Source organism: Nomascus leucogenys, chromosome 6 (genome assembly GCF_006542625.1).
Source record: "Nomascus leucogenys isolate Asia chromosome 6, Asia_NLE_v1, whole genome shotgun sequence".
NCBI classification, from domain to species: Eukaryota; Metazoa; Chordata; class Mammalia; order Primates; family Hylobatidae; genus Nomascus; species Nomascus leucogenys.
The window spans coordinates 49,440,547-49,453,057 of NC_044386.1; the positions used below are offsets into that span (position 1 = coordinate 49,440,547).

The 12,511-nt window shown below is 42.2% G+C and overlaps 1 protein-coding gene across 1 annotated transcript in view; it reads left to right on the forward strand.

Moving 5' to 3' along the window:
• Window positions 1–12,511, forward strand: part of LEO1 (LEO1 homolog, Paf1/RNA polymerase II complex component) — a 41,650-nt gene that overhangs the window by 19,716 nt on the left and 9,423 nt on the right. The window contains exons 5-10 of the mRNA XM_030814085.1: window positions 1–38; window positions 1,095–1,179; window positions 5,370–5,464; window positions 6,676–6,810; window positions 7,948–8,083; window positions 9,923–10,109. The exon at window positions 1–38 is cut by the window's left edge and continues 108 nt beyond it. Of these exons, the coding sequence (XP_030669945.1) occupies window positions 1–38; window positions 1,095–1,179; window positions 5,370–5,464; window positions 6,676–6,810; window positions 7,948–8,083; window positions 9,923–10,109 (676 nt within the window). The remainder of the gene's footprint in view (window positions 39–1,094; window positions 1,180–5,369; window positions 5,465–6,675; window positions 6,811–7,947; window positions 8,084–9,922; window positions 10,110–12,511) is intronic.

Genomic DNA, 12,511 nt, shown 5'->3' on the forward strand with positions numbered 1-12,511 from the left:
TTTGTTAAACTGCCCAACTTTCTCAGTGTAGAGCCCAGGTGAGGAAATCAATTAAAATTTTTTCAGGATGTTGAATAGAAATACATAGAATGTTTATTTTTCTTATTTCGCATTGAGTTGACAAATCACAAAAATGGAAAATTGATCGTGTATCTCTGAAAAAATTAGTCAAGCACATGCTGAGATAGAAAAAATATGTATTGGTAAGGGAGGCTTTTAATGCTATGATTGTTTTTAGCAGTTTGATACTTTCTTATGAATTAGCAGACACCACAGGTCTTCAAGGTATTTTTTTAATTGGTACAACTCTGAAAAGGCTGAAATTGAAAGTGATGAAATTTGCTAGAGAAATGCCAGTGTCCACTGTAGCAGCTATTGTTGGTCTAGAAAAGGTAATGGTTTTGGACAATTAGACAGTGGTTGATGGGTATTATTTACTAAGTTTACTCAAGCTCTTGTGCTTTTAAAATTTTTTTTCCACAGGCACAATGATGTGGAAAGCTAGAGCATATGTTGCCTATTCTTTGGCAGAGTTACATAAGAAGAAGAAAGGATATTTTGAATATTTACCCTTGCTTGTACTTTATTTCAAGCAATATGTATTAACAACAAATTTTAAGAAGTAAAATTACTGGCCGGGTGTGGTGGTTCACACCTATAATCCCAGCACTTTGGGAGGCCGAGGAGGGCGGATCACCTGAGGTCGGGAGTCTGAGACCAGCCTGACCAACATGGAGAAACACCCTGTCTCTACTAAAAATACAAAATCAGCCAGGCAGGGTGGCGCATTCCTGTAATCCCAGCTACTCGGGAGGCTGAGGCAGGAGAATCACTTGAACCTGGGAGGCGGAGGTTGTGGTGAGCCGAGATCGTGCCATTGCACTCCAGCCTGGGCAACAAGAGCAAAGCTTGGTCTCAAAAAAAAAAGTACAATTACTACTTCCTTGAAGTTAAGCATGAAGATATTGATCATTATGATTTTTTAAATTATATATTTTTTTATATAATGGTGTTTATTAATAGAGATGTTATTACATAGCAGTAATATTCTTTATAAAATATGATTAATAGTTTATTTGGAAAACAATTTGTAGACCTTTTGATCCTCAGTATTATGAAGATGAATTTGAAGATGAAGAAATGCTGGATGAAGAAGGTAGAACCAGGTTAAAATTAAAGGTACTATTTCATGCTTTTTCCCTTTTTTTTCTTTTATAAAGTAAAACCTGGAGATACTAACTTGAAACTTGAGCTTTTGAAAGTGATTTTTTTATCTAACACTTCACTATATGGCTGTGTTCTTTTGATTGCTTTTGTTGACTATTAGGAGAGAATTTTATTGTACTAAATTCCCATTAATGCTTCTCTTTGATACCTTATACCATCTAGTCACGCTATAGAAGGAGGGCCTCTAATCTTTTAAGTAAGGAGGATGTAGGTTAAGTAGAAGTTTCATCTTTTTATTTTGAGACACGGTCTTGCTCTGTCGTTAAGGCTGGAGTACAGCGGCACAAACACAGCTCTTGGCAGCCTCAATTTCCTGGGTTCAAGTGATCTTTCCATCTCAGCCTCCTGAGTAGCTGGGACTACAGAAAACATGCCACCATGCCCAACTTTTTTTTTTTTCCTGTAGAGATGAGGTCTTGCTGTGTTGCCCAGGTTGATCTTGAACTTCTGAGCTCAAGTGATCCTCCCGCCTTGACCTCCCAAATTGCTGGGATAACAGGCGTGATGCTACTGCACTTGGCCAAGTAGACATTTTAGAATTGAGTTGTACAAGGGAACAAGAGGTGGTTGAATGCATGATACTGAAACTGGAATTATGCATTTTCAATTCTTAAATCTGAAGGATTTCCTGTAAATTTCTTATTTTCTAGTGGGTATATATATATTTTTTTGAGAAGGAGCATCGCTCTGTCGCCCACACTGGAGGGCAGTGGTATGATCTCAGCTCACTGCAACCTCTGCCTTCTGGGTTCAAGTGATTCTCCTGCCTCAGCCTCCCAAGTAGCTGAGACTACAGGCGTGCACCACCATGCCCAGCTAATTTTTGTATTTTTAGTAGAGACAGGGTTTCATGATGTTGGCCAGGTTGGTCTCGAACTCCTGACCTCAGGTGATCCACCCACCTCGGCCTCCCAAAGAGCTGGGATTACAGGTGTGAGCCACTGCGCCTGGCCTCGGTACCTTATTAAATTGTTAGAAAGGGATAGTCTGGCATTTTTTAGGCACTGAATTTTTATATTTTTAATAGTACCATCTCTTCAATGTGGTGGATTAACAACTACCTAAATAACCTTGATATAAGATGGTTTCTATCCAAAAGCTTTTCAATGAGACTTCACTACTCCTCTTAATGGAAATGCAAATCAAATAAGAAAACTGAGATAAACAGATGCCAATAATTTGTTCAAGATCACACAGTCAACAGATATAGTGCTTACACTGTTTTTTGTTTTTTTTTTTCTGTCCTCCCTCCACCACCCATCTACTCATCTGTTTTTTAGCCCATCTGTTAATATTATTTCCTTGGGACATGTGGATGTATTGATTTAGGCTTAGCAGTATGAATTTTTCATGGTTGTTTTAGTGCCTCTGGCTTTAATTCTACTACTTTTCATTGTTTCCTGTCATATACATATAAACTAATATAGTAGTTCCTTATTTATTCACTTTTTATCAATTTATTTAATTTTGTCTTTTTCCATTTTCTTACTTTCTGTCATGATGCTACAGCTAGTATCAATATATCTATTATATTTTTAGACCATGTGATACCAGATTCTAGTATGGGTATCAAACTTCGTAAATAAGGCCAGGCATGGTGCCTCATACCTATAAACCCAGTACCTTGGGAGGCCGAGGTGAGAAGACTGGCCGGGAGTTTCAGACCAGCCTGACCAATAGAGCAAGACCTTGTCTCTACTAAAAATAAAAAAAATTAGCCAGCAGAGATGGCGCATGCCCGTAGTCACAGCTACTCCAGGAGGCTGAGGTGGGAGGATTGCTTGAGCCGAGGAGTTTGAGGCTGCAGTGAGCTGTGATTGTGCCATTGCACTCCAGCCTGTGCACCACAGCGAGACCCTGTCTCCAAAAAAAAAAATTTATAAATATGTATTTTACCCTAAAATTTCAGTGCATCAGACTACAAAATGTTGGTGTTTAACATAAACTGTTGTCTTAAAACCTTGGTGTGTGATAGGAAATAACCCTGGACCCTTATTTTCTTGAGTGATGTTTAAGACTACGCTGACCAGTCTTAAAGCATGGTGTAGTTAATTCTTTAAGAACAAGGAACCAGGGAACCAGGTACAGCTTATGTACCTCTCTGAGGTCCCCTGTCTTCAGAAATACTATTATGTGTCCTTCATCCTGATAGGTTAAGACCTAGCAATGTGTCCTATTATAGCATCATTACTATTTGAATCACTTTATATAATAGAAAGCATTTTTTAGAACGGCTTCTCAATTTAATGGCCTATTTGTGTGTGTGTGTGTGTGTGTGTGTTTTTTTTTTTTTTTTTTTGAGATGGAGTCTTGCTTTGTCATCGCCCAGGCTGGAATGCAGTGGTGTGATCTCGGCTCACTGCAATCTCTGCCTCCCGGGTTCAAGCAATTCTCCAGCCTCAGCCTCCCGAGTAGCTGGAATTACAGGCACATGCCACCATGCCCGGGTAATTTTTGTATATTTTTAGCAGAGATGGGGTTTGACTGTGTTGGCCAGGTAGGTCTTGAACTCCTGACCTCAGGTGATTGCCTGCCTTGGCCTCCCAAAGTGCTGGGATTACAGATGTGAGCCCCGTGCCCGGCGTATTTGTGTATTTATATGTGGCCAACCTATCGTATGAGAGGGAAGACAGGAATAGTGACAGATTGTTTTGTTTTCAATCTGAAAATTTCAAACATACGCCAATGTATTAAGAACAATATAATGAACTCTCTCATGTGCCCATGACCCACTTCAACAGTTGCCAAGTTAACAATCTTTTTGTCATCTACATATTCCCCACCCCAGCTTCCCCAGACTATTCTGAAACAAATTTCAGGTATGACATCATGTTTAATTCATGAATATGATAGAGTTATTCAATCAGCATACTTTATAGCTATTTGTGAGGAATAAATAGGGAAAGGGGAAAAACTGGAAGGGGGAATCATTAGGACCCAGTTGCACAGACATTTGTAACTAACGGAGTGGAGATCCAGATGATCTCCGTGGGACTGGGAGCAGCTGTGTTTAGGATTGACACTGGGGGAATAGGCCGAGGGAAGCATCGTCTGGCATTGGCAGTTTTCACATTGTTGGCTTCTGTCTGTTGCCAGCTTCATTCTCATTCTTTCTATCCTTGTATGTCCTGTTTTTACTCTTCATTGTCATTTTAGTGGGTTTCCAGGAGGCAGTAGTGATAAACTGCATGTGTTTAGCATGCCATGTTTTCCTGGAGGTCCCACTGACTTTAATTTCAGTAACAGTGGTTTTCATTTGACAACTCTGTCTGGTGTTTCCCCACCATGCAGGTAAGATAGTTAGGCTCTAAACCTATTGAAATCTGGGGTTTTAATTTTCGTAGGGCACTTATTTATCCTTATTCATATATGGGAAGTCTATCTCTCTGTGCCAATAGGCAGACTTTTTGGTCTTATTTTTATAGAGTTTTTAGCTCTGTGAGAGAATTTGCTTTATACAGGGGTTTCACTTCAAAATTTCTGCCTCGGCCGGGCGTGGTGGTTCACGCCTGTAATTCCAGCACTTTGGGAGGCCCAGGTGGGCGGATCATGAGGTCAGGAGATCGAGACCATCCTGGCTAACACGGTGAAACCCCATCTCTACTAAAAAATACGAAAAAATTAGCCGGGCTTGGTGGTGGGCGCCTGTAATCCCAGCTACTGAGGAGGCTGAGGCAGCAGAATGGCGTGAACCCGGGAGGTGGAGCTTGCAGTGAGCCGAGACTGCGCCACTGCACTCCAGCCTGGGCGACACAGCAAGACTCCGTCTCAAAAAAAAAAAAAAATTTCTGCCTCACATGGACTCAAGTTTTATCGCCTGTGCCTTGTAATTCTTACTGTCTTAACACATCTTGGGGTTAGTGTACATTTAGTATCTGCCATCTGCTCAAATGCTCTAAGCTTTCTCTATGATTATGATTCTAGGAGCTCAGAAATTCACTTAAGCATATTTTTCCCCTGCTTTTAATTTATCCAACATCTCTAGGTGATTAAAGAGGGTTTCAATGTTGTTCATTCTCCTGCCACACATACATCTGTCACCTCTGTATGCTTATTCTGTGATTATGTGCCTCTTGAGGAAAAAAAAGATGCAGAGAGTCATTTAAACTATAATTTTCTAAAGTACTTGTGTTGTGAAACAGGTAGAAAATACTATAAGATGGAGGATACGCCGAGATGAAGAAGGAAGTGAAATTAAAGAAAGCAATGCTCGGATAGTCAAGTGGTCAGATGGAAGGTGAGCACAAAACGCCTGAAGGGTATTGACATACCCAGAATGGATCAAGTTTTGAAATACTTTTTATTTTTAAATTTATTATTATTAGTTTTAGAAATGGGGTCTCACTCTGTTGCCCATGTTGGAGTGTAGTGACATGATAATAGCTCAGTGGAGCCTCAAACTCCTAGTCCTAAGTGATCCTTCCATCTCCCAAGTAGCTGTGACTACTTGGTGTGCACCACCCTGCATGGATTATTAAAAAAAAAAAAAAAAAAGGGCCGGGCATGGTGGCTCACGCCTGTAATCCCAGTGCTTTGGGAGGCCAAGGTGGGTGGATGACGAGGTCAGGAGTTCAAGACCAGCCTGGCCAAGATGGTGAAACTCCGTCTTTACTAAAAATTAGCCGGGTGTGGTGGCAGACACCTGTAATCCCAGCTACTCAGGAGGCTGAGGCGGAGAATTCCTTGAACCCAGGAGGCGGAGGTTGCAGTGAGCTGAGATCGCGCCACTGCACTCCAGCCTGGGCGACAGAACTAGATGCTGTCTCAAAAAAAAAAAAAAGAAAAAATTTTATAGACATAGTTCTCCATATGTTGCTTAAGCTGGTCTTGAACTCCTGGGCTCAAGCGATCCTCCCACCTCCCAAAGTGCTGGGATTACAGGCGTCAACCACCATGCCCAGCCACAAATTGACATTTCAAAAAAATTGCCCTTCACTGGGAATGTAGTAGAGCCTGGTAAACATCCCAGCATGTGTTACTTCTTTGTAGTCAGTCAGTTTTTCTCATTATGACATCTTATTTTCGTTCCTTCTGAATTCTATGTAAAAAGAGAGAGCAGCAGTTGAATCACCTGTTTTGTTTTTTTTTCCTTGAGATGGAGTCTTGTCCTGTCACCCAGGCTGGAGTGCAGTGGCACGATCTTGGCTCACTGCAACCTCCACTTTCCGGGTTCAAGCAGTTACCCTGTCTCAGCCTCCCGAGAGCTGGGACTACAGGGGTGCGCCTCCATGCCCAAATGATTTTTGTATTTTTACTAGAGATGGGGTTTCACCATGTTGGCCAGCCTTGTCTCAAACTCCTGACCTCGTGATCCACCTGCCTCGGTCTCCCAAAGTGCTGGGATTACACGTGTGGGCCACTGTGCCCAGCCTGAATCACCTTTAAGTGAAGTAAGATGATAGAGTGAAAGCTTTATGACTTTAGTATATGAAATGTTTCTCTTTCCAGCATGTCCCTGCATTTAGGCAATGAAGTGTTTGATGTGTACAAAGCCCCACTGCAAGGCGACCACAATCATCTTTTTATAAGACAAGGTACTGGTCTACAGGGACAAGCGGTCTTTAAAACGAAACTCACCTTCAGGTAACTGTTATTATTATTATGTATTATTTCTTATGGTAAAAGCAGTGAAACACAGATGTTTCTGTAATGCCTGCCACCTGATTGATGTAACCCCACGGTATGATTCAGCAAGAACCAAGATCTTGTGCATAGTTCTGAAGGTTCAGAGGTTATTTTGTCAAATATACTAAAAGTTGCTATTTCTTAGGGAACCAGGTCATGCTAACTAGACTTACAAGAGACTGTTAGGTAAACCAGAATGTCAATGTATTTAATTCCAGTGGTTATTATAACTGCCAAGAGGCCTAAAATACGTGTGTCTGCTAGCCAGTGTGTCCTTTGTTTTTAGTAAAATTGACCTGGGAGACTAATGATAACTAGAGGTTGTTGTTGTGCATGCAATCAAAGGAAAGCCAGTGAGTTGGTCAGTGTGAGACGGGCCATCTCAGTGCTGTAGGCCCCGGCATCTAATACCACTGCAGAGGTGTGTCTCCCAAGAGGACTGGAATACTCAGCTGGTGAGGGCACTTTCCTTCTCTAGACTGAGTAGGTGCCGCACTGGGATGTTCATGCTTCTCTTTCTTGATTATAAGCAGACCATCCTCTTTGGGCAATGCTTATCTTTAGAGGGGGCACAATAATGTTGGTTATGATTTAGCTTTTTGAAATCATAAAGGTCAACATACAGGCTTTGGAATCAGACTCATATTTGAATTCCATTTCCACTTTGTGCCACTTTCTTAATCTCTTTTTGCCTCAGTTTCCTAAATCTATATAATAGGATAATTATATTAATAATATTATTAATATTAATTAAAAGTAATGGCAAAAACCGCAATTACTTTGGCACCAACCTGTAGTATCTAATTAATGCTGCTTGAGCGTATCCATTTATTGCTTCTAGAAGGTGATCATGCCATACAATCTTTTTTACTCCAACCTTCTGTTTTTCATTTGTGGAATAAGAACATCTCAGTGAGCCACAGAATGAAGAAAACTCACAATCTTCCACCTTGGTATATTCAGTCGAGTGTCTCTGCCTATTTTTTCAGGTGACTAGGAAATGGTCACTGGGCTCTTACTTCTGTGACGTGGGTATCACTGGCTCACAAATGTATTTGGTAAACAGTGAGATGCTCTTCGTTTATTTCCTGGCAGACCTCACTCTACGGACAGTGCCACACATAGAAAGATGACTCTGTCGCTTGCAGATAGGTGTTCAAAGACACAGAAGATTAGAATCTTGCCAATGGCTGGTCGTGATCCTGAATGCCAACGCACAGAAATGATTAAGGTATGTTTGCTAAGCCTTATCCTGGGATTCTTTGGTATATTAGGCAAGTATTTCCCAAAATGCTTGTTCATCATCTCTTATTGGCCCACCTTTTCCTCTTCCAACTGACATGAATAGGGAGCTGGATTCATTTCCTCAGCATTTGCCAAACAATGGGTGATATGGCAATGATAGTAAAACAGACACAGGGCTCAGGTTCTCTCTTCACCAGGCCCTGAGAGTTCAGCAACAAACCAGTGATTGAAATATCTGAATTTTCATGTATAAGTTCAAATTTCATTAAGTCATCTATGTGTGGTTTAGAATCCATGTCAGAAGTCAGTGGAGATACTAGAGAGTAGTGTAAGAGAATAGACCAGGAGTTTGAATGAGAGAGTGCCTAAAGTAGACTCTGGTAAAGAATAAGACGAGCTTATGAGTTTTTAAGGTCAATTTGTAACATTCTACCTAGTATAGTTTCAAATTTGACCCAGCTGTTAATTAGGCACAAGTTTATTTGGGGCATTGTACCTAATCGATAGAGCATGTGCTCATATTGGCCATTAGCCTTTCCTGCAGCACTTGATTTGAGAAGCCATATGCAGTGGTACAGGCTCATCATTTCTCCTCTCCATCTTCTCTAATCCTTACTAGATTTTGGCCTTTGCCCACCCTGCCTCTTGTGATTACGTTGCTTAGTGAAGCAGGGCATGGTGAGGCTAAGACAGTCCAGTTGCCTCAGGGCCTTTCTTACAAATCTTATGGTCAGGCTCTGCTGAAGGTTTGACTCTGAGCCCTTGCTTTTTCCTCCATCCTGTATTTGTTCATGGAGACAGATTAAACCAGATCTCATAGCAGTACCTAACCGAATGGTATATAGGGGCATTTGCTTTGGAGCTGGGCTTGTTCCATTTCCCCACCTTTTCTGTACAGGCTAAGGGAGCTGGAGGAACCTGCAGATTCCAGTCTCAGCATTATTGGAGAAGCTCTTGAACCACTTTGAGCATCTCCCCACACCCTCCTCCATGTCCCCAGCTCCTGTGAAAACGTAGACAAGGAGTCAGCTGGTTTGTTCTTAGTCCCTGTACTACTGACAGTGATTTTTACTCTAACCTTCGTACAGCCACATACTATTAAAACAATCTGTTCCATAGAATTTCTAGCAATATAGTGGGAGTTGTATATGATAATACAGAGCAACTGGATGAGGAAGACCTTCAAAGAAATCCCAGCATATCCCTGAAACCTACTCCAACACCACCCCTACCCCCAACCTGGTTTAACATCAAGGTGCAGAATGCCAGGCAGTGCAAAGGAAATGAAAGCTCTGCCTTGTGGCTCTAGGACGCTTCCCAACCTGTCATCAGGAGCCGTGAGGAGCTCTCTGGGTTGAGGGGCTGAGGGGCTGGGACCAGAATATCTGGGAACAATGGGAGTTTGGTAGAGCTGGGGCAGATCAGTTGTCTGTGGTTCAGGGATGAACAGGAACAGCCACTGCTGCCCCAGGGAGTCAGTTTAGGTTTCTGCTGGGCATGAATGGGGTTTCTCAGGTGGGTTGCTTCTCTCTGGGTTAAGTGGCAGCACAGAACACCAGCACGGCTCCCGAGGACACAACTGTGCCAATGCCAGTTGGGCCGGTTAGTGTCAGGGCTCCCTTCTGCCGCTTTACCCTTGTGTTGCCTTCGCTCCTGCAAACCAAACCAGACGGTCCATGTGGAGCCACAGAGGTGTGATGGGGAACACACACGGGACAGCTGTTATCTGGACCAGACATCACATGCTATTTGTGATAAAAGTGGGTTCAAGTGGGCACAAAAGTAGCTCCTTTTTAGGTTAAAGAGGTTATTTGCTTCTTTACAGAAAGAAGAAGAACGTTTGAGGGCTTCCATACGTAGGGAATCTCAGCAGCGCCGAATGAGAGAGAAACAGCACCAGCGGGGGCTGAGCGCCAGTTACCTGGAACCTGATCGATACGATGAGGAGGAGGAAGGCGAGGAGTCCATCAGCTTGGCTGCCATTAAAAACCGATACAAAGGGGGCATTCGAGGTGAGTCGTGTATGGAAATTACATTTCATCATTTCGGGATTCTGGACTTCATCTTGGCATTGGATGTAATCCGACTGTCAAGTCACTGGACTTTTTTTTTTTTTTTTGAGACGGAGTCTCGCTCTGTCACCCAGGCTGGAATGCAGTGGTGTGATCTCAGCTCACTGCAACCTCTGCCCCCCGGGTTCAAGTGATTCTCCTGCCTCAGCCTCCCGAGTAGCTGGGATTACAGGTGTGCGCCACCACACCCGGCTAATTTTTGTATTTTTAGTAGAGACGGGGTTTCACCATGTTGGCCAGGCTGGTCTCAAACTCCTGACCTCAAGTGATCTGCCCGCCTTGGCCTCCCAAAGTACTGGGATTACAGGTGTGAGCCAGTGTGGCTGACCCGGACATTTTATTTTTAAAGAACCAGTTGTCATGAGTGACCTAGTTCATTCAGGTGAGCTTGAAAGGTAGGAACTGCTGTTGTTCCTACTTTGGGTTTTATCCCTTGAGCTTTTGCTTTCTGACTTGAGAATTTGCCAGTTATATTGGAACTTTTGTCAACCTTTTTTATTACCTAATCGGGAATCAAGAAATTAAACTATTCAGAAATTATGTGATATTTTCTTTCATTCTTCTTCTACGTTTCTCTTAGATTTTCTTTTGCATTTCCTCCTTTCACAGGTATCACCAATGGTTAACGTTTTTTCCACACATACTGAATTTCAGGCAAATGCTCAACACTTGACATGCATCCTATTTGATCCCATAACAACGTTATGTTCTAGTTGCTCTTATTTCCTTATTCTTATTGAGGAAACTGAGACTTTGAGAGGTTGACTAACTCGCCCAAAGGCACGTAGTTGCTAACTGGTCAGTTCTTAAACCAAGATCATCTGACTTCCGAGACATCTGTCCCAGCCGTGACTCTGCATCCACCTGGTTCTTACCCAGGGGTTCCCCCAAGCCAGTAGCAAGATGACATGCCGAAAAGTGAACTAAGAAGACCTGGCTGGCCTCCTGACCCTGCCCGCTCTCATCTGAGTCCTGCCAGTTTTTAGTTGTATAACTTTTGAAGAGTTACATAGTCTCCCTTAACTTCTGTCACCTCATTGTGACAAAAACAACCTATTAATAATGGTAGTTAGAACATAGGGTTGTTTTGAAGATTACATAATATAATACATTTAAAGTACTTAGCCCAGAGCCTGGCATATAACAAGTGAATTTTTAAAACACCCAAATTTATTTTTCTCTGACTGTCCCGTGAAACTCATTTTTCCTTTTATAGTGACTGCATTTGGTCTGGTGACCTGTTACATATTACCTACCTATTATTTATTTGGGGACCACAGTACAGAGACCCTTTCTTTTTTGTCAATGCTGATTTCCCATAGAAAAAGATTCAATTGTGTGGAAATAAACCACACAAAAATTAAATAAAAATTTTAAAAATCCAAGGATGCTTTGAGAGAGAGAGGTATGTAACATTCAAGTCACCAGAGATTAAAAATCTAGCACATGAGTCTAGTAGTGCTCAGTTCCATACAGTAATCAGATAGGCAAGGAGTGAGGACAAAGGGAAGGCTTTGGGTTTTGAGGGGAGGGGCTTAGTCTAAAGTCCTCGGCTCTTATTCCACCCAGAGGTTCACCTGGGCTTGGGCAGTGGAGCAGATGGGCACCCCTCTACATCTCTCTTTGAAAGGTCTGCCTGGCAACAAACGGTCTTTACAGGACCAGGAAACCACTTTCTTGCTTTACCTTCAGACTCATTTTGGAATTAACTGTTACTGCTGGAAGAATGTCTCAGGCTTTAATAGTTGACTTCAGAAGAGTAGGGTATCTTGCCTCTTTAGACACCTTGCATACAAGCCTTTTTGATCTTTACAAGTGGTCAGGTTTTTGTGTTTTGAGAGGGTAAGTCTGCTTCATTTCAACATATCTAAAATTTATACTTATCTTTAAATCAAAAACTTTAAAATTATTTGGTTCCCCTGGGAGGAAATATACAGAGAGAACTAAAGATATTTATCAGAAGAAAACATTTAAGAATGAATAGGTCACTGTCTTTGAAAGTTACTCACAGTTGGACACAGTGGCTCACGCCTATAATCCCAGCACTTTAGGAGGCTGAAGAAGGAGGATTGCTTGATTCTAGGAGTTCAAGACCAGCCTGGGCAACATGGCAAGACTTCCTCTCCACTAAAAAGAAAAAAAAATCAGCTGGGCATGGGTAGGTAGTGCATACCTGTGGTCCCACCTCCTTGGGAGGCTGAGGCAGGAGGATCACCTAAGCCCAGGAGGTCAAGGCTGCAGTGAGCCATGATTGTGCCACTGCACTCCAGCCTGGGCCTCAAAGCAAGACCTTGTCTGAGAAAAAAAAAAAGGTCACTCACAATCTATACTTTTGCTTTCAG